The 21,086-nt window shown below is 46.1% G+C and overlaps 1 protein-coding gene across 1 annotated transcript; it reads left to right on the top strand.

Moving 5' to 3' along the window:
• The first annotated feature begins 4,011 nt into the window (after positions 1-4,011).
• On the top strand, positions 4,012-20,057 carry IVD (isovaleryl-CoA dehydrogenase). The gene is made up of 12 exons (XM_040411782.1): positions 4,012-4,221; positions 5,758-5,847; positions 7,558-7,609; positions 8,284-8,453; positions 10,129-10,222; positions 11,384-11,520; positions 11,590-11,686; positions 13,860-13,953; positions 15,436-15,517; positions 16,983-17,087; positions 17,267-17,339; positions 19,608-20,057. The coding sequence occupies exons 1-12, from the start codon at positions 4,090-4,092 to the stop codon at positions 19,739-19,741; spliced, it is 1,260 nt and encodes a 419-aa protein (XP_040267716.1). The 5' UTR covers positions 4,012-4,089; the 3' UTR covers positions 19,742-20,057.
• The last annotated feature ends 1,029 nt before the right edge of the window (positions 20,058-21,086 follow it).

Raw genomic sequence — 21,086 nt, 5'->3', positions numbered from 1 at the left:
GTCGGATGTTTCATCAGACGGATCCGCTCCTATAATGCAGACGTTTGTATCCGTTCAGAACGGATGCGTCTGCATTATAACTTAGAAAAATTTCTAAGTGTGAAAGTAGCCTGAGCGGATCCGTTCAGACTTTACATTGAAAGTCAATGGGGGACGGATCCGCTTGAAGATTGAGCCATATGGTGTCATCTTCAAGCGGATCCGCCCCCATTGACTTACATTGTAAGTCTGGACGGATCCGCTCGCCTCCGCACGGCCAGCGTTCAGGTGTCCGCTTGCTGAGCGGAGCGGAGGCTGAACGCTGCCAGACTGATGCATTCTGAGCGGATCCGCGTCCACTGAGAATGCATTGGGGCCGGACGGATGCGTTCGGGGCCGCTTGTGAGACCCTTCAAACGGAGCTCACAAGCGGACACCCGAACGCTAGTGTGAAAGTAGCCTAAGTAAGACCATTATATTTTCATATATCGCAGGATAAGTAATTTAACTAGCCCAAAAAAAAAATATGGGGGGTGACAGAAGCCCTTTAATATACTCACAAAAGTACAGGAATAAAAACGTATTAAGAACAATCAATGCTGCCCGACCCGGGTTTCGCCATAATGCTTCGTCAGGGACAGGACTCATCTCAGGTTAATTTGCATATGTATCAAATCGGTTTTTTTACACAATAAAAGCACACAGAGCTATGGGGACTGGGTATTGCGAATGTGCTAGCGGCCATCAAGCAACCCATGTCCTCAGCTCTATACCAAAAATCCCGGTGACAGGTTCCCTTTAAATCTTCAATTTCTCTGATCTTGGATGACTTTTTGGGACTTTGGAACCGATTACTCAACTTACAATGGTCGTTCTGGAACCAATATTGTTAGGGAACCTGTCACCGGGATTTTGAGTATAGAGCTGAGGACATGGGTTGCGAGATGGCCGCTAGCACATCCGCAATACCCACTCCCCATAGCTCTGTGTGCTTTTATTGTGTAAAAAAACTGATTTGATACATATGCAAATTAGTAATAGAGTAATGAGCGAGCACTCATACACTTGGCAACCAGATTGACATGTGCAGAAAATATTTATTAAATCCCCATAAAATACAAGTAATAAAATTTATAAGAACAATGTAGCAATAATATACAACATTACAGTCACATATATTGTGGTAGATATGATCAACACTATATTCATATGACTCAATAGTGTCGATAAATTCAATAACATATATCACACCAAAAAACTTCAAGTATATGCTGTTATTTGGGAAGAGGGGGTATTATCTTCTAGCGCTCTATCCCAATTTGGGAAACTGAATGTCACTGAAAATGTTGTAGGTGTATTCACTGGGAGCGCAATATGTTCATAAAGTGTCCACAGGAATCCTGATAATGTGAAAAGTCTCTTATAACATATCCTTTTAAGGTCGATATGAGCTTTGAATTGAAGAAAACTTTAAATCGATATTTGACTTACCGTCTAGCGTCTGCTGTCTCCCTATTGCTTCAATGGTTTGAATTTCGCGGGAGTTCCAAAGATCGCGGGAGTTGCCACTCTGTTCCGCAATTTCCTTTGGTGCAGCTTTCGACGATAGGAATAGTTAATCCTTTACTGTAGAGATTTTCTTCTGTATGGCCATACAGTATTAGGCCTCCTGCACACGACAGTATTTTTTCACGGTCCGCAAAACGGGGTTCCGTTGGTCCGTGATCCGTGACCGTTTTTTCGTCCGTGGGTCTTCCTTGATTTTTGGAGGATCCACGGACATGAAAAATGAAAAAAAAAATCTAAGTCAAGTTTGCCATTGAAATGATAGGAAAAAACGGACACGGATCACAATCTTGTGTGCATCCGTGATTTTTCACTGACCCATTGACTTGAATGGGTCCGTGAACCGTTGACCGTGAAAAAAATAGGACAGGTCATATTTTTTTCACGGCCAGGAAACACGGATCACGGATGCGGCTGCCAAACGGTGCATTTTCCGATTTTTCCACAGACCCATTGAAAGTCAATGGGTCCGCGAAAAAAAATGGAAAACGGAACCGCGGATGCACACAACGGTCGTGTGCAGGAGGCCTTATCGGAGGCTTTTCAATGCAGGTACATCACTTGTTTCACCATACGCGTTACGGGTAGATTCACTCTCCCTTCCTCAGTGGTCGAGTGTCTGCCTGCTTTTTTTGGTGTGATATATATTATTGAATTCATCGACACTATTGAGTCATATGAATATAGTGTCGATCATATCTACCACAATATATGTGACTGTAACGTTGTATATTATTGCTACATTGTTCTTATAAATTTTATTACTTGTATTTTATGGGGATTTAATAAATACTTTCTGCACATGTCAATCTGGTTGCCAAGTGTATGAGTGCTCGCTCATTTTCCTATTACTACATTTGCCCTTTAAGAGAGGGTGCGGTGATTCCCTCTATATGAGCTTGCAGCGCCATACCTTAACTACTTGCTAGTGAGCCACCACAACCTACCACTACAGATGCAAATTACCCTGAGATGAGTCCTGCCCCTGACTCATCTCACGTACAGGACTCATCTCAGGTTAATTTACATATGTATCAAATCGTTTTTTTTGCACAATAAAAGCACACAGAGCTATGGGGACTGGGTATTGCGGATGTGCTAACGGCGATCTCGCAACCCATGTCCTCAGCTCTATACACAAAATCCCGGTGACAGGTTCCCTTTAAGGGAGCACTGTGTACCTCGCTTGCTGCAGATCCAGGACTGACCACTCCATCGCTTCTTCCGTGTGACAGTGCGCGCCTACCTGGGCTACGTCCTGACGCTGTGCTTGGTCAGGGCACAGCCGAAGAAGTGAAGGAGCGGAGAGTACAGCCAGCACTACCCTCACCTCCATAATGGAAGCGCTCATTAGCCTTCAGACTATAAGACGCACTGACACTTTCCCCCTCACTTTGGGGCTGGAAAAAAAGTGCAGCTTATAGTCCAAAAAATATGTTTTTTTTTCTGTATTAAAAAAGAAGAAAAACTATATAAATGTGATATCATAATTGTACAGACCCAGAGAATAAAGAAAACCGGTCCGTTTTACCGTATAGTAAACACCATAAAAACAAAACTGCGGCGGAATTGCGGTTTTTTCCCCCCAACTTTACACCATTTGGAATTTTTTTCCAGCTTCCCTCTACTTCCTATACAACAGTATATGGTGCCATTATAAAGAACAACTTGTCCCGCAAAAAACAATCCCCTCTACCACTGTGTGAAGGGAAAATAAATGCTATGGCAGAGAATGAAAACACGGAAAATCATAGGGTCTTGAAGGGGTTAAGAAGACTCCATAAAACATTCATGTACAACCGCACAGTGTGACTGGTGCCGGTGGCTACAGCCTAGCGCTCCTCCTCCCATCCAGTTGGCGGCTGCTACTAGTTTACTCTTTGGAAGCAATGTCAAGGACAAGCGCGTCACTGTGGAGTGGGCGGGGCCTCTGTGGAGTGTATGGAGTGGGCGGGGCCTCTGTGCACTGTGGGGTGTATGGAGTGGGCGGGGCCTCTGTGCACTGTGGAGTGTATGGAGTGGGCGGGGCCTCTGTGCACTGTGGGGTGTATAGAGTGGACGGGGCCTCTGTGCACTGTGGGGTGTATAGAGTGGACGGGGCCTCTGTGCACTGTGGGGTGTATGGAGTGGGCGGGGCCTCTGTGCACTGTGGGGTGTATGGAGTGGACGGGGCCTCTGTGCACTGTGGGGTGTATGGAGTGGGCGGGGCCTCTGTGCACTGTGGGGTGTATGGAGTGGGCGGGGCCTCTGTGCACTGTGGGGTGTATGGAGTGGGCGGGGCCTCTGTGCACTGTGGGGTGTATGGAGTGGGCGGGGCCTCTGTGCACTGGGGTGTATGGAGTGGGCGGGGCCTCTATGCACTGGGGGTGAGCGGGTGCGTCCTATAGATGCGCTCTATACTGGAAGCCTATGGAGAGGGCGGGGCGTGGCGCGCGTCACCCAGGCGGGATGGTTCGGATACGCCGCTCTGATTGGACGAGCTCTCCCCACCCCCTTCCCTCCAGTGACCCGTCCTGAGGTTCGTCCCGTCAGTTCCTGGACATCATGGCCGTGCTGCTCCGTAGACTTGTCAGTCACTGCCGCCGGGGATGGCCGCTGTCGGCTCAGAGCACCCGCTGGTCTTCCGCGGTGCCGGTGGACGACGCTGTGAACGGGCTCAGTGAAGAGCAGAGACAGGTGGGAGGAGGCGCGTGCCTGTGTACAGAGCGCTGAGCAGCAGTAAGAACAGCAAGGGGCGGCGTCACCCATAGCAACCAATCAGATAGCAGATCTCATGCCACAGAGTCTCTGTGGAAAATGGAAGCTGTAACCTGATTGGTGGGCAGAGCCTCCAGGCAGAGTGGGGCGTTCCTGGGGCGGAGCTTTCAGTGTCTCGAATTTTAGTAAATATGGTAAAGATAGGTCATAACTGGGGATGAAACATCCGAAGTCGATTCGCATAAAACTTTGTTTCAATACTTTACGGAGCGAGGGGTCCATTCAGTATTAGGCTCCATTCACACGTCCGCAAAATGGGTCCGCATCCGTTCCGCAATTTTGTGGAAAGGGTGCGGACCCATTCATTTTTTAAACAGTGTGCCGTCCGCATCCGCACTCCTGGTCTGCGGCCCCGCAAAAAATGAGAACATGTCCTATACTTGTCCGCAGCCACAGACAAGAAAAAGCATTTCTATTATAGCGCCGGCCATGGGCGGTCCGCAAAATGCAGGACGCACATGGTCGGTGTCTGTGTTTTGCGGATCTGCAATTTGCGGACGTGTGAATGGACCCTTAGAATGTATTGGCTCCGATGAGTCGAAGTCTTGTGAGCCGATACATGTATGCATCGCTCGCTCGTACAGGTTTTATGATGCTGCTCATCCCTAATCATAAGCGACCCCTCCCCCGGCCCTCCCGATGATCCATGGCTGCTGCAGTTATGGAGTACAGTGCTTGGCTATGTCCGGCGCTCCCATACAGAGCGATTGGAGCGGCAGGGACCCCCGTTCTCGTGATCAGTGGTCTCAGCGCTGTGACCCCCAGCGATCAGCTAGTTATCCTGTGATACTGCCTTTATGACTGCCGGACCCCATTGACTATAATGGGATCTGGCCGCTTTCCGGACAGACAAAAGCCGTTGCATGCAGCCTGCATCTCGCCGGAAAGCGTCCGGATCCCATTATAGTCAATGGGGTCTAGTGGCGAATGGCAGTATCCGGCTAAGCAGGCTGTTCTCTGCCGGATCCCTTGAACCTACCCTCGCCAAGCACAGCGTACAGAACGGCGCCAGCAGCAGATTGCTGGGCGTGTCCCTTGGAGATATTGGGGTACAGTGTGTGTTTGTGTCCCGAAAATCCACTGCATTTACAGTTCATGCCAAGTGGATGAGATTTTACTACGGAGAAAACCTGCAGCATAAACGGACGCGCCGCGAATCTTCAGTCCGATCCACGTCCATTTGTGCTGTGCCTTTCAGCCTTTACAGTGCAACGTTTCGAAGCAGCAGAAGACCTTTCCACGATTCCACCACGAAGGTCAGCTCGTTTCAGATGGCCATACCCTTAAAAAGTCCCCCCCCCCCCCCCAAAAAAAAAACCTAAAGTGCATGATGTGGGTATTACGGTAAGTGATTATTGTACTTGCTGGAGTACCGGTCATCACTCCGTACTGATGTAGACCACCATAGCGCTGACCCTATACACATGACCTTACCGTGATCCCTCTCATTTCCAGCTCCGCCACACCCTGCACAGGTTTCTTCAGGAACATCTGACCCCTAAAGCACAAGAAATAGACGAGCAGAATGAGTTCAAGGACATGAAGGTAAGTTGTCCTACAGATTCGAGTTAGTGTTATAGTACGGAAAGGGCGACTGCTTTCAGAATGCAGCTCCTGGGGCTGTCAGCTGCAGATGACACATAATACACGGAGAACAGGAGGCGCTCATACAGCCCCGCTCTAATGAGCACATGGACGCCTTTTAAATTGGTGTTCACCAGGGAGGCGTTGGTCAGGAGCGCCGTGGCCAAACAAGGGGCCCGGGCTTATCAAAGGGGGACGTCGGCTGACAATAAGATCAGGGACCTAAAGTGTCTGGAAAGATAATTACACAGTGGCCACCCCCTTTAAATGGGAACAGCTAAACTCTATTTTAACACAAGCAAAAACTGTGAGGCATTTCTGCATTTGGCTCCCTATGACAACACTTCCTGCAAATGTGCTTTGACAAGTCAGTCTAATTTAGGGGTATGGAATTTCACTGAACATGTAGTTCATATTCTTACATCTACCAAAAAAATAATGGGCTTGAGGCTACTTTCACACCTGCGTTCAGGTGTCCGCTCGTGCGCTCCGTTTGAAGGGGCTCACGAGCGGTCCTGAACGCACGCCGTCCGGCCCTAATGCATTCTGAGTGGACGCGGATCCACTGAGAATGCATCCGCCTGCCAGCGCTCAGCCTCCGCTCCGCTCAGTGAGCGGACACCTGAACGCTGGCCGTGCGGAGGCGAGCGGATCCGTCCAGACTTACAATGGAGACGGATCCGCTTGAAGATGACACTATATGGCTCAATCTTCAACCGGATCCGTTCCCCATTGACTTTCAATGTAAAGTCTGAACGGATCCGCTCAGGCTACTTTCAGACTTAGAAAATTTTCTAAGTTATAATGCAGACGGATCCGTTCTGAACGGATGCGAACGTCTGCATTATCGGAGCGGATCCGTCTGATGAAACATCAGACGGATCCGCTCCGAACGCTAGTGTGAAAGTAGCCTAAAAAAGACATTTGTCCATCCAGTTCGGCCTGTCATCCTGCAAGTTGATCCAGAGGAAGGCAAAAAAAACCTGTGAGGTAGAAGCCAATTTTCCTCACTTTAGAGGAATAAAAAATTCCTTCCCGACTCCAATCAGGCAATCAGAATAACTCCCTGGACCAACGACCCCTCTCTAGTAGCTATAGCCTGTAATATTATTACACTCCAGAAATACATCCAGGCCCCTCTTGAATTCCTTTATTGTACTCACCATCACCACCTCCTCAGGCAGAGAGTTCCATAGTCTAACTGCTCTTACCGTAAAGAATACTCTTCTATGTTTGTGTACAAACCTTCTTTCCTCCAGACGCAGAGGATGTCCCCTCGTCACAGTCCTGGAGATAAATAGATGATGGGAGAGATCTCTGTACTGACCCCTGATATATTTATACATAGTAATTAGATCTCCCCTCAGTCGTCTTTTTCCTAAAGTGAATAACCCTAATGTTGATAGTCCCCCTATTCCAGTTATTATTTTAGTTGCCCTCCTCTGGACCCTCTCCAGCTCTAGGCCTTTCTGAAATGAAATGTAGATAACGACCTATCCCTGACTCACAACACACCCGCTACCCCTCTCCCCCCGCGCCTGTATCTCCTGTAGAGTGTCCATACATTTCCGCCTTTCCTTTCTCATCCGGCCAGTATGTTACCAGTTAGATTCCAGTACAGACAGCCGTGCTCGCATTGTACGTAAATGATTCTATATATTTTCTTTACAGAACTTTTGGAAGAAGCTTGGAGACCTCGGAGTCCTGGGTATCACCGCTCCTGGTTAGTACACCGTTCACACTGACCTACAGTAAGCACGCTGTACAGGTCTGTAGTATTGTTTAGTTGTAGGCAGGTTTTACAGCATTCTAGGCATCAAAAGCGACTTTACCTATACAGTGTAATCCTAATAATTCCTAAAAAAAAAAAAAGTTTTAAAGCCAAATAGCTATAATTAAAAGGGACTTTCTAATCTCCATCCCAGCCTGAGATACTGGACCTGTTCCTCTCCGCTCCATCCCGCCTCTTAGCTCTGGTCACTGTCCTTCCGGTCCCCATATGGTAAATTCCAGGTGGACGGGGTCATGTGCACTGCTACTGCAGCCAATGGCACGCTACTGCTGGGTCACATGCCACTTAGGCACCCGTCACCACTGAGGCTGCCATGGCACACATGACTGAGCTGGCTAAAAAATATACAGTGGGTATTCGGTCTCACCTTGTCCCTGGTGGACGTGGTTCACTGTGATATAGGATTGGATTGCCCGCAGACGTTTTTCTTCTGCCCGATTTCCGCTGGTTCTGGGCGGAGACGTTCAAGCTTCTGGCAATGCAGAGAGATCCAGCAGACTGCTCCTTGCCGGATCCCTAACGCTAGTGTGAAGCTAGCCTAACAGGGTCAGTGACTTACCTCAGTGACTAGGAGTAAACTTGTCATTTATTCCTATCTGTTTCAGTGGAGTATGGTGGATCTGCCATGGGTTACCTGGAGCACGTCTTGGTAGTGGAGGAAATCTCACGTGTGTCAGCGGCGGTTGGCCTCAGCTATGGAGCCCACTCCAATCTCTGCGTCAACCAGCTAGTGAGAAATGGAAATGAAGCCCAGAAAGAAAAATATCTTCCTAAGGTACGCCCTAAGTGTTAAGTGTTATTGACCATGTGTCTACAGAATCCATAACCCTGGGAAACAAACCATTATCTACAACCCTTCACAAGGGTGAGGTTTCTTAGGATCTGCACATCTTTACTACGCCCTAACAGACATAAATGGGTGGGAGACCCTGGAACCCCTAAATGCTACCTGCCTCACAGCTGATGCCAACTTCTTCAGGGTGGGCTCACAACCTAATATATATGAGGGCAGGAGAACAGTCTAAATACTGGGGAGAAGGACACATCTGACAAGTTTATGGGGAAGGTGCTGGTCAAACAAGGTTCTATAAATGGGTGGCTTTAGATGCAAGGCATTTTCTTTTCCAAAACAGCCAATAAAGTAGAGAAAGGTGCCATACAACCCCTGGGGCATGTTGTTCCCCAGTCGCCTTGTGGGCACTTGTATAGTTCCTTGTGTAGGTCTAGTCTAGGGATATTAGGTTAACGGTGGCCTGCCCATGAGGTCTGTCAGTGTAACCTCTTAGTGCTTTCAGATTAGCACCCCGTCTCTACCAAATTGATGATCTAATTCTATAGTACTGATATAGTACTCCCGTGACAGAGGTGAGAAGATCAGGAAGATTGGCAGCACGTGAGGCTATCTGACAGTCTCGGTTCTCACCTTGCAGTTTGTTGTTTAGTGATGACCACACGCCTGTGGTCATCACTGAGGCTCTATTTAGTCCACTCTCACACTGCTTACCATGCGGTTGAAATTTCCTGCTTGGTGTTTGTTGAGCTGGTGTGTTGTTCCTGTGGATCACCGGCTTCTCCATTCCCTCTTTAAAGATAAGTGCTTTTGTTGTGCGTTTTGTTGTGACACTTGTGTGTTGTGTTTCTAGGCCTCAGGGAGACACTGGGTCCTTCACCTGGGAAAGAACCAACAGTCGCATTCCCTGCCACCCTTCCTAGGGCTTCCAGGGTCTCCAGGGCCTAGGTTCCGGTGTATGAGTTTTTCCACCTTCAGGGTCTACTCATACTGGCAGGAATCAGGGAGAGCTCTAGGGATTCTTAGGAGGTCACCATCCCTCTTCCTTAGCTTTGAGGTCTAGACTCTCTGGTTTATTTCTTTCTGTGTGTTTTCTTGTGTTGTCCCCTCCCCATTACGTGTGACAGTTACACGTATGTCAGCACCTGAGTTGCACTTAAAGTACCCATATGCATATGAGTAAAGTCGGCCATGCCTGCTGATCGTATGGGGTGTGTGCCACCACTCGCAGACTTTTGATGTCAGGGGAAAGAGGGATCGGCCGTGTGGAATTTCAAAACTCAATCTTTTGAGAAATAAGCCACTGACAGGTGTCTATCAGCAGTTTACTACCCATCATGAACACATGCACACTCGGCCAAGCCGATCTGTAAGGGCTACTTGGGAGGAATATTGAAGGGCTGGCTATTTTATATGGACCCCAGAAGTCACCTGTGCTCTAACAGATCCTATATGCACAGACAACGGTGTAATGTTTTTGTTTTTTTTCTCCTAATAAGTTTACATAAATGTAAAAAAAAATATCTTAAAATACATTGAAAATCCACTGATTGGGTTGCTCCCTGTGTTACCTAGAGAGCATATATTAAGATTATTGGTTATTCGTATTTCATCTATTATACTAACCTTTTCGTTGCCCATATTTCTTCTCTTTTCTCAGCTGATCAGTGGGGAACACATAGGAGCACTTGCCATGAGTGAACCAAATTCTGGCTCTGATGTCGTATCCATGAGGTTGAAGGCAGAGAAGAAAAGTAGGTGCTGGTGTTTCTAATGAGGTGTGAAGGATCTATGGGGGGGAACAGAGCAGCGCATAGAAAAAAAATGAGCAATATCACATGTCATCAGTATGCCCTACACTGCCAGGTATTTATATGGTAATCTCAGGACCGGTGAGAGAGAAGAATATTTCTCTAATACAATATATTACAAAGTTTCTTATACTCACGTGCACTATTGATTTATGCAAAGTTTGTTGACATTTTAGGGACTATTTAAACGGGTTCTCCAGGCTTTTAATATTGATAACCTATCCTCAGGATAGTTGAGTAAAAAACAGTCGGCACTCCGTCCTCTCAGTAGCGTGGTGCACGTGTCAAGGGGTCGGCCCCCCATGTACATAGTTTAAGATAAGACCGGCACTCACTCAAATGCAGTTTCTTTCCTTTATTGGTCACATAAAAGAAGACACTTGTTATGACGCGTTTCGGCTAAGAGAATGTTTGAGAAAGGCTCATTCTCTGAGCCGAAATGCGTCACAAGTGTCTTCTTTTATGTGACCAATAAAGGAAAGAAACTGCATTTGAGTGAGTGCCGGTCTCATTTTCAACTATCCTCACGATAGCTCATCAATATCAGATTGGCAGGGGTCCAACATCCGGCACCGCCGCCGATCAGCTGTATGAAGACAGGGCACCGTGCCGTCTCCCTTCTGTCTTCCTGCTCGCCACTGCTTTGCCATAGACCTAGCTGCATCAGTAGCACGTGGGCACTGTGCCTCCTCATACAGCCAATCAGCGGGGGGGAGGGGGACCCCCGCCAATCTGATATTGATGACCTATCCTGAGGAGAGGTCATCAATATCAAAAGCCTGAAGAACCCCTTTAAGGGGAAATAAACAGAACAGAGGAAGTATCGTATCTTACAACAATCAAAGCTATTGTCTGATGGACTAAATTAGAATCGGATTGTTGAAGAAAATGGAAATCTTCTAAGGCTTTGTATACATTTTGATCATGCTCGTTCTTGCCTAATCAGAAAACTTTTGAGTGCAGGTTTCCCGGACAGGGAGGCTCCATTGTAGTATTTCTCGTTAGCCTACAATATAATGGTGTCACTTTTATAATGCTTTTGCCTTATTTAACATGTTGCCGTTTTTTGCTAGTTTAAACCCTTTAATAATTATCTCTTTGTAGGCGACTACTATGTCCTGAACGGCAATAAGTTTTGGATTACTAATGGACCTGACGCTGATGTGCTCATCGTCTACGCAAAGACTGACTCCGATATAAAGCCGGCAGCGCACGGAATTTCTGCTTTTATCGTGGAGAAGGTGAATATCCCTGGGCCCATACCATCACGTCTGTGATGAGCAGCCACAATTGTAATTTTTCTTCTTCAGGGCACACCAGGATTTAGCACGGCCCAGAAACTTGACAAGTTGGGCATGAGAGGCTCAAACACATGTGAGCTCGTATTTGAAGACTGCAAGATCCCAGGTTAGTAAATCCAGAGCTGTGGTTGTGAAGGATCATTCATCTCAGTAGCATATATTCCTATACTGAACAAAAGGATCACACAAATCAGTGCGTTTTAGATGAAGGGGGGTCCTGACCATAGGCATCTATGGCTTAATGGGATATGGCATAAATGTCTGGCACGAGGGAATATCAACAGTTTGCTTCTTTACAATGATCAGTCTAAGGCCTAGTTCACACAAACTTTTTTTTTGCGATTGTACGGGCTTTTTTTTGTGGTCCGTTTACGGAACCATTAATTTCAACGGTTCCGCAAAAAACCCGGAATGTACTCCGTTTTTCCGTTCCGTTAAAAGATAGAACATGTCCTATTATTGCCTGCAAATCACGTTCCGTGGCTCTATTCAAGTCAATGGGTCCGCAAAAAAAACGGAACACATACGGAAATGCATCCGTATTTCTTCCGTATCTGTTCCGTTTTTGCTGAACCATCTATTGAAAATTTCATGCCCAGCCCAATTTTTTCTATGTAATTACTGTATACTGTATATGCCATATGGAAAAACGGAACAGAAACGAAAACACAACGGAAACAAAAAACGGAACAACGGATCCGTGAAAAACGGACTGCAAAACACTGAAAAAGCCATACGTTCGTGTGAACTAGGCCTAAGGCAGGGCTTGACAAATTTCCTTGGAATCTAGGAGCCAGCTAAAAAAGTTAGGAGCCAGGCGGAGCCGCGTCATAAAATCTATATTGCGATATAATTTTAAGCATGTGCGATATATATCGCGATATATTGTTTTCTATATTTGGGGGGGTTTAAACTTTTTTTTTTTTTACTTTTTATTTAATAACTATTAGCCTCCTTAAGGGCTAGAACCCTTGTCATATTCACCCTAATAGAGCTCTATTAGGGTGAATAGGACTTCACACTCTCCCTGCTGCCCTGTGCTTTGTGCACACAACAGCAGGGAGCTGACCATGGCAGCCAGCCTATCATGTGCCCCCCAGCCTCTGATCAGCCCCCCCTCCCCTCTGATCAGCCCCTCTAGCCTCTCCCTCTTATCAGCCCCCTCTGGTCCCCCTCCTCCTCCCCATCGGTGGCAGTGGGCAGTTCCGATCGGAGTCCCAGCAGTGTAATGCTGGGGCTCCGATCGGTTACCATGGCAGCCAGGACGCTACTGAAGTCCTGGCTGCGATGGTATGTTAGTGAGCAGCATTATACTTACGTGCACCGTGATCGCCGGTCGCTCCTTCTTCTCATAGGTCTGTGCGGCGCATTGCTAATGCTATAAGCATTAGCAATGAGCCGCACAGACAGAAGAAGGAGCGCCCGGCGGCCACGGCGCACGTAAGTATAATGCTGCTCACTAACATACCATCGCAGCCAGGACTTCAGTAGCGTGACTCCTGGCTGCCATGGTAACCGATCGGAGCCCCAGCATTACACTGCTGGGACTCCGATCGGAACTGCCCACTGCCACCGATGCAGACAAACTTTCCCGGCACCCGACCTCTGACAGGACGCTGTGATCCGTGCGATTAACCCCTCAACTGAGGGGTTAATCGCGCGGATCACAGCGTACAGTCATAGGGGCTGGGATATGGCCGGCACATTGGTATTCAGGCATTCATTGGTGGCGCAGTGGCCACAGTCCCTCCCCTCCTCCTCCTACTCTGTTCTCATTGGTGGTCAGCGGCAGCCGCGCACAGTGGGGAGGGACTCCTCTCCTTCTCCACTGTGCCGGCTCAGGAAACCATGGTGCGCGCCGAGAGCGCATCTTTAAAAACGGGCTGACAAATACCCAAGCGCCAGGACCAAATTCCTGGTCGCCATGGCGACCTGGCGCCTGGGATTTGTCGAGCCCTGGTCTAAGGGTGCATTCACACAACCGCGCCGATGCCTGGACAAGAATAGGACCTGCTATATATATTTTTTTTTTTTCCGGGGCCACGGAACAGAACAACGGATGCGCACGGCACATGGATGTTTTGCAGCCCCATTGAAATGAATTGGTCCGCACCCGTTCCGCCAAAATTGCGGAACAGATGTGGACCCATTCATACGGTCGTGTGAATATACCCTAACAGGACATTAGTGGAATATCCTTTCGCTATACCATAAATGTCTAATTTCAGGAGTACCCCTTTAGCGGTCATTGTTTTTCTTAAAATAGCTTTCTTTTCTAGAAAAGAACATGCTTGGGCACATTGGTAAAGGCGTGTATGTACTGATGAGCGGTCTGGACTATGAGAGGCTGGTGCTCAGCGGAGGCCCACTGGGGTAATTTGTATAATCCATTTTAGTAGAAATACATGGCGATTCTTTTTCTATATAGTGTTATAGTTATATCTAGAGCCACATCTAGCCTGGACTGTGCCTATCTGGATACTACTAGACGGTGTTCGTGTGTCCATGTATATTCACACCAGTATTTCTAGTCCATTACTTGTACATACAAATATAGAAGTATTTCCGCATGACTGCATTAGGGTTTTTATTCTGATATGTGTCATCCACCGGCTCTTTGTTCCTTTAGATCCACCTTTTAACACCGTGTTCTGTAATTTTTAGGTCCAACATTCTGTGTTAATTATTTTCTCAATATGTCCATAGCTGACACAGAGCTCTTAACAGCTTAAATTTTAGCAGCACCACAGGCTTTCATTGCCCAGCAGCAGCAGCGGTGACGTCATGCAGTATATAAACAATATGCAAGTAAGCTCAATAGCTCCCTCTAGTGGCGATTTCGGGCAGCCAGAATCTTAACTGTCTCAGCACTGGGTTTCTACCTATGTAAAAGTAAGGCTAGTTTCAGACGAGGTTGTTCACTCCAGGACACACACAACGCTGAACGCTGCTCCTGTGACATGACTACACAGCAGTGATGTATAATGCTTCGTAGCCCTGCCTGACCTCTGCTGTACTGAATTGTATGTACATGATGCTGTCAGTATAATTCAGTGCAGTGGAGATCGAGCAGGGACACACAGCATTATAATGCTGTGAGGTCATGTAAACTAGCTTAAAATAGAGCAGTGCAGCATTTTAGACATATTTACAGCAGATAAAATACATGGTGTTTAAGGGGGGGGGAACAAGGGCAAATATTTTAAGCTCATGTACAATAGAGTATAGAGGCCATACAGGCACGTTGGGGGCCATATGTACAGATATTTCCCTCTAGAGATACTGCCGTCAATGACCATGATGAACATTTGTACTGCACTTCTCTCAGGGGGGCTTAAAGTGCAGAGATGGTTGTGGCTGGGGGGACTCCCTGGGAAGTTAGTGGCCACCATGTAGGCGCTCCAGAGTACCTGGAGGAAACCCATGCAAACATGGGGAGAACATACAAACTCCATGCAGCTGATGGTCAGAGTCGAACCCAGGACACCAGGACTAACCAGTGTTAGGGGAGAATACTTCTGTACAGAATCCAATGGACTATGCCATGGTTTTTTTTCCTGTTGGGTTCATGGAATCCTAGAGAAAAACTTCCAGATAAGTTTATATTTTTTAGTATTAAAGGGAGTCTGTCAGCAGAAAATTCACTTAGTGAAAGCCATCATTACATTCAGCTGAGCTAGTGTCACAAGACATTGTGCCTGTGAATTTCCGGCGACAGACCCCCTTTATAGGTTACACAACACGGCAGCCGAAATGCCCCTTATGTATACAGTGGTAAGAGGTCTCCTGATGATCCAGTTTAGTAAATTTGTTTTAATTTATCACCAAAGACATTTGTTGTCTGTAATTATTCAGCATCATGCAGGCTGTTTTGGACAATGCAGTCCCCTATCTACACACAAGAGAAGCCTTCGGTCAAAAAATTGGATATTTCCAGGTAAAACCATACAACTGTTTGGAAAAAAAAACATGCCTATATCTTCATAGCTAGTTGTGAGATGCTAAAATAAAGTGGGGGAAGATGTATCAAACCTGGTGGCTGGGTGAAGTGGAGGACATGGAAATCAGTCAGACTGGATCTTACATTTCTGAGAATGAAAGCTGGAATCTGGTTGCTGTTAATCCACTAATTTTGATAAGTCTCCCCCATTACGAGATATAATAGAGGTCAGGATGGGACGCTGCCAGTACTTCAACAGCATCACGTCTGCTGCGAGACGAGGTCATTTACGTATGGTTCAGTTATTGTCTAGTGAAGTTAACCAAGGTGCTATATGCTACTTACTAATTAGACATCTGCCCATAAGGGACATTCGAGAAAGAAATGGGCACCCCAGAGAAGGTTTCCTAAATGAAAAATGTATAGCCACAAAGTTAAAAGAAAATCAAACATTATTAATTTTTTTTGTACTTAAAGGGGTTTTCCGAGATTTTGATAGTGATGGATCTGATCGGTGGGTTTTCCGAGATTTTGATAGTGATGGATCTGATCGGTGGGTTTTCCGAGATTTTGATAGTGATGGATCTGATTGGTGGGTTTTCCGAGATTTTGATAGTGATGGATCTGATTGGTGGGTTTTCCGAGATTTTTGATAGTGATGGATCTGATCGGTGGGTTTTCCGAGGTTTTGATGCTGATGACATAGCCTCTGGATCTGATCGGTGGGTTTCCAACACCCAGGACCCCCACAGATCAGCTGTTTAAGAAGGCACCGGCAACTCCTGTGAGCGATGAGTCCTCGCAACTTACAAAGCACAGCACCGTACATCCTGAGGATAGGTTATCAGTATAAAAATTTTGGAAAACCCCTTTAACGGAGCTGACCCACCATAACAACTTATCACTGTCCACGGGGTATCTCATTTGTGGGGATTTGACCTAGTGATGATAAGAACACAGGTTCTGAGTCCAATGAGTGACTGGAGCAGTGGTCACACATGCGTGCTGTTACTCCATTCATCTCTAGTAGATTGATAAAATAAAAAGCTCAAAGGCTGCCCCCCGAAATTTTTCGCTGAAAAGTGAGATATATATGCCCGTTCTGCAAGAAACCCGGACCTGCACGACTAGAAGATCTACACACAGGCCGTCAGCTGTTATCAGTAGGGAGAGCGATGTGTCTAGCAGTGGTCGACTGTTCACCCTGAAGGTGCCCGATCCGTCTCTCCCTCAGCGTCCTCTGATAGGGGAGAGTCAGAGCCGTCCACGCACATTAGATTGTCACTGGTCCCACAGAAAACTGAGGTTTTGCCGGACAGTATTCTAACGTGTGTGGGGCCCACTGCCTAAAAAGAACGTCCAGGGTCTTGAGCGTTCGACCCTTGGTAGTAGCACTGTTGTAAGGCTCTGATGGTATATGTTTTATTGTCCATATCAAAGACCGTTATTTCTTCTTTGGCAGCTCATGCAAGGAAAGATGGCCGACATGTATACACGTCTGACGGCATGTCGTCAGTACGTCTATAATGTAGCCCGAGCGTGTGACAAGGGACACTCCAGTGCCAAGGTAAGTGGTGTGGCAAGCGTCTGAGTTATGCTGGATAGTAGGTAATATCATTGGACTCCATTTTGGGAACTTCAGTACATTACTCTTCAATGAATAATATAGTTGAAGGAGAATTGTAGGGTCTTGGGCATTTTTTTGTATTTTGTGGGATTAATTGCTAAAATTTCACTTTAATATAGGATTGTGCTGGCGTTATCCTTTACAGTGCTGAATGTGCGACTCAGGTGGCTCTGGACGGTATCCAGTGTCTAGGTAAGACGATGGCTGGCTTGTAGGAGTCCAATGTCTATTATATGTGGTCTCTAAAAGCACAAACACCAATAGTAAAAACTGATGAGAAATAGAAATGAAAAATGCTGAGTTGTAAGTATCCTTACCAAATCAATTGTTACATTAGTATCTTAACCTACTCTTAATGGTCATACACCAGATCAGCTCAGACCCTGAAACGGATAACGTGGGAGCCATTGTTTTTTATGGCTTGAAATAAGTGGAACCATCTGACTGTTTTTAGCTTTTACAAGCTGTTTGAGACACTACTACTAAACCAGGGCAAGCTCAGAACAAATTAGAATTCATCAGTTTCCCATTTTGCAAATTCTTGCCATTAACTTAAACGAGTTGTCCGGGCTTTTTCTATTGATGACGTATCCTCAGGATAGTCCATAAATAGTCGATGGCAGCATATCCTTTAAGGGTTCTTTTTTCACAAAGGGTCCATACATTTATTTTTTTTTTTTTTACAAAAAGTGCCAAAGAAAAATGCAACGTTTCGACTACATGGTAGTCTTTCTCAAGCATATATAGTGTATCAAGTACCTCCCCTAACACATTAGGCTAATTACACAAAATCATCGTTAGGTCACAAACATATTTAAAATCCACCAATAAAATACCTTACATGGTGATTGCCGCGTTCAGTGACCAACCATAAGAAGTGCCTACAGCGTGACGAGATGGAGGAAGACGGACGGGTCATCCACATTGCGCACATGGGTCCAACGTCTACTCAGCGCAACTGCGCATGCCAGCTCACTTACCCCACCCCTCATTCATCCAAATCAATGACGTCTTTTCGTCACATGACACATTCCCGATCACATACTGACCATACTGCTCACGCCCACCTCGGGACGCGTCTCCATCTCCACCATGTAAGGTATTTTATTGGTGGATTTTAAATATGTTTGTGACCCAACGATGATGTTGTGTAATTGGCCTAACGTGTTAGGGGAGGTACTTGATACACTATATAAAGGTAATCGGATTCACTCTGTAATATGCTTGAGAAAGACTACCATGTAGTTGAAACGTTGCATTTTTCTTTGGCACTTTTTGTAAAAAAATAAAAAAATTATGGACCCTTTGTGAAAAAAGAACCCTTTAAGGATATGCTGCCATCGACTATTTTTGGAGTATCTATTGTGTGGATTCGCTCTGGTAGTTAGGATAAGCGGGCACAGTACAGAGGCAAAATACAAGTTTGTAATTCAAACTTCAGTGTTTATTCAGACATAGTGCCAAAAACAAAACGTCACTTTTGCAGTGTTGGTGTTACTTCACACCCAACGGCAAGTTAATATAACAAAAAGTCACCAGTTCTGCCTCAGAAAGTCCAAATACAGGCTTTAGGCGGCCTGTTCCCCTGACACACGGGTCTCAGCTCTCCAGCCCAGTACAGGCCTCAGATCCTAGCCCAGACCTGGCTTTTGAGCCCAGCTGCCTATTTAAGGACAACCAGGTGCTGCCAAAACCTGGACCGGCACTTAAAATCCAGTCCGGTATTTGACCTGTAAATCAGCCCAGCAGCACACGCTGGGAGGAAAATGCCTGTTTTCCCAGACCAAACCTCTCACTGTGTCACACTATGTAGCAACTATAGTGGATCTGAGGTTGCAGAGTGGCTGGTGCATTCCTGGGGAAGTCTATATGGTATGTTAGTGCTGCTTTCAACTCCTGCTTTTTCTATCCTCAGGATAGGTCATTAATATCCGATCGGCAGGGGTCCGACACCCAGCACCACCGCTGATCAGCTGTATAAGGATAGGTCATCAATAGAGAAAGCCCGGACAACCTCTTTAAAGGAACATTCCATGTAGGGGGTAGTGCACTGACATGGGTGTTCTCTCTTGCATCCTTTGAATCTCTATGTAGTGCACCTTTCCCTTCTAGGCATATGGCAGAGCCCCCATACACAGTATTTTTGGCCGTGGGCAGTGTTTTTTGGGCCAGCCCTCCCCCTACTTCCCTCGCAGATGGGAAAAGGATCAGGTTCACTGAAACCTATTGCTCTGCTGTCTTATATTGATACATTTTTTGTTCAGACATGTAACTTTAGGTTATGTTCACACAAGGCAGATTTGCTATGAATGTTTCACTTGATTCTAATCCACATCTGCAGTGTAAATTAACCTGAGGCTGTGTACTTTCTTCTACTTTATGAAGATCGTGAATAAAAATTATTTTAGCTTTTACCTGTCTCTGTAGCAAATTAATGCATTTAGGTGTTTTTCTCTTTAGGAGGCAATGGCTATATAAATGATTACCCGATGGGTCGCTTCCTTCGTGATGCTAAGCTTTATGAAATAGGGGCTGGTACTAGTGAGGTGCGGAGAATTATCATCGGCAGAGCCTTCAATGCTTTGTACAAGTAAGCTGCTGTCCGTGAGAGGTCAGGAAAGGCGTAATCACACCACTTCCACAGCAAGGCAAACCTCAGAACTCGAGTCACAAAAATCTTTCGGGAACCAGGTGGATGAAGAATGTTCTGCAGTTAACGGTCACCTCACAGCGACACTACAGTAATGTACTCAGGTGCTTTGTGTATGTCACGTCCCCGTTTTAGGTATGTGAATGTGTATTTTTATCTGGAGACTTGTAGCCCTGATTGCTACCATCGGTAATGGGGTCACCCTTGGAGTTTTTGTATGTTGTTTGCTCCAGGAACAAATAAAGCATAAATCATCTGTGTCCTGTGTTCTTGTGCTCAGATCAATGTAGTAATATGTCAGTCAATGAAATCAGATACATGTTCTTATTAATGACATAACCAGTTGAAGAACACTACCAAACCTGCCCACCTACAAAGAAAAGACTTTCAGGGAAGTCCCTTTGACCACCACTACTGAGAAAATACTCCTTGCACCCTGTAGCCGATACATTTTCCATAATGTTTGCAGTAGAGAACGTGCACAGGATTTTGCCAAATTTTTTATAGGCTTCTACAAGATCTTATTGCCAAGGTCTTCAGTAATGGCTCATGCACACGACCGTTTTTCTTCAGTATGCTATCTGTATTTTTGCAGGTAGCACACTGACCTATTTATTACTATTGAGCCATGCACACATTCACTTTTTTTTGGGCGGATGCGTGTGATCGGTCTCTAAATTATAGGTGTTATTCGGGTGTCATCTCTGATGCGTTTCCAGTGGGGAGCTGGGAATAAGATTCTGAAAGAGTCCTCTAACAGCAACTTGTCTCCCATGGGACCATAAAGTCAAGCATGCCTGATACTTCTTTCCCCCCTTCATTTCCTTTCAGGGAAGGAGTCTAACGATCCCCCTACACATTAAATTATTGGACGATACGGCTGCAATTGGCAGGCTTGTCCAGCATTTCTCCAATATATATTCCGGGACATCAGCCCCAACAAATTTGCTAAAATTTATGCCTGAAAACAGGTGTAAGTGTTGGTGAAAAACAACTCCAGTCAGGGGCATGAACGTCCGAAGGTGCTCCTAATTTACTACGAGGCACACGTCTTGTCATAAATTATGGACATCCTCCATAGAGGTAACCAAGACTGGCGTAAAAAGACAGTCTTTGTAAATGACCCCCTATTTATCAAGATGCAACATCCATCTGCCCCCAATGGGGCTCACAATCTAAGGTCCCTATCAGTATGTCTTTGGAGTGTGGGAGGAAACCCACACAAACACAGGGAGAACATACAAACTCCATGCAGATGTTGTCCTTGGTCGGATTCGAACCTAGGACCC

The sequence above is a fragment of the Bufo bufo genome, chromosome 11, assembly GCF_905171765.1.
Source record: "Bufo bufo chromosome 11, aBufBuf1.1, whole genome shotgun sequence".
In the NCBI taxonomy this organism is placed as follows: domain Eukaryota; kingdom Metazoa; phylum Chordata; class Amphibia; order Anura; family Bufonidae; genus Bufo; species Bufo bufo.
Note: the sequence above shows the minus strand (reverse complement) of the source record. Positions and strands in the feature narration are given on the sequence as shown.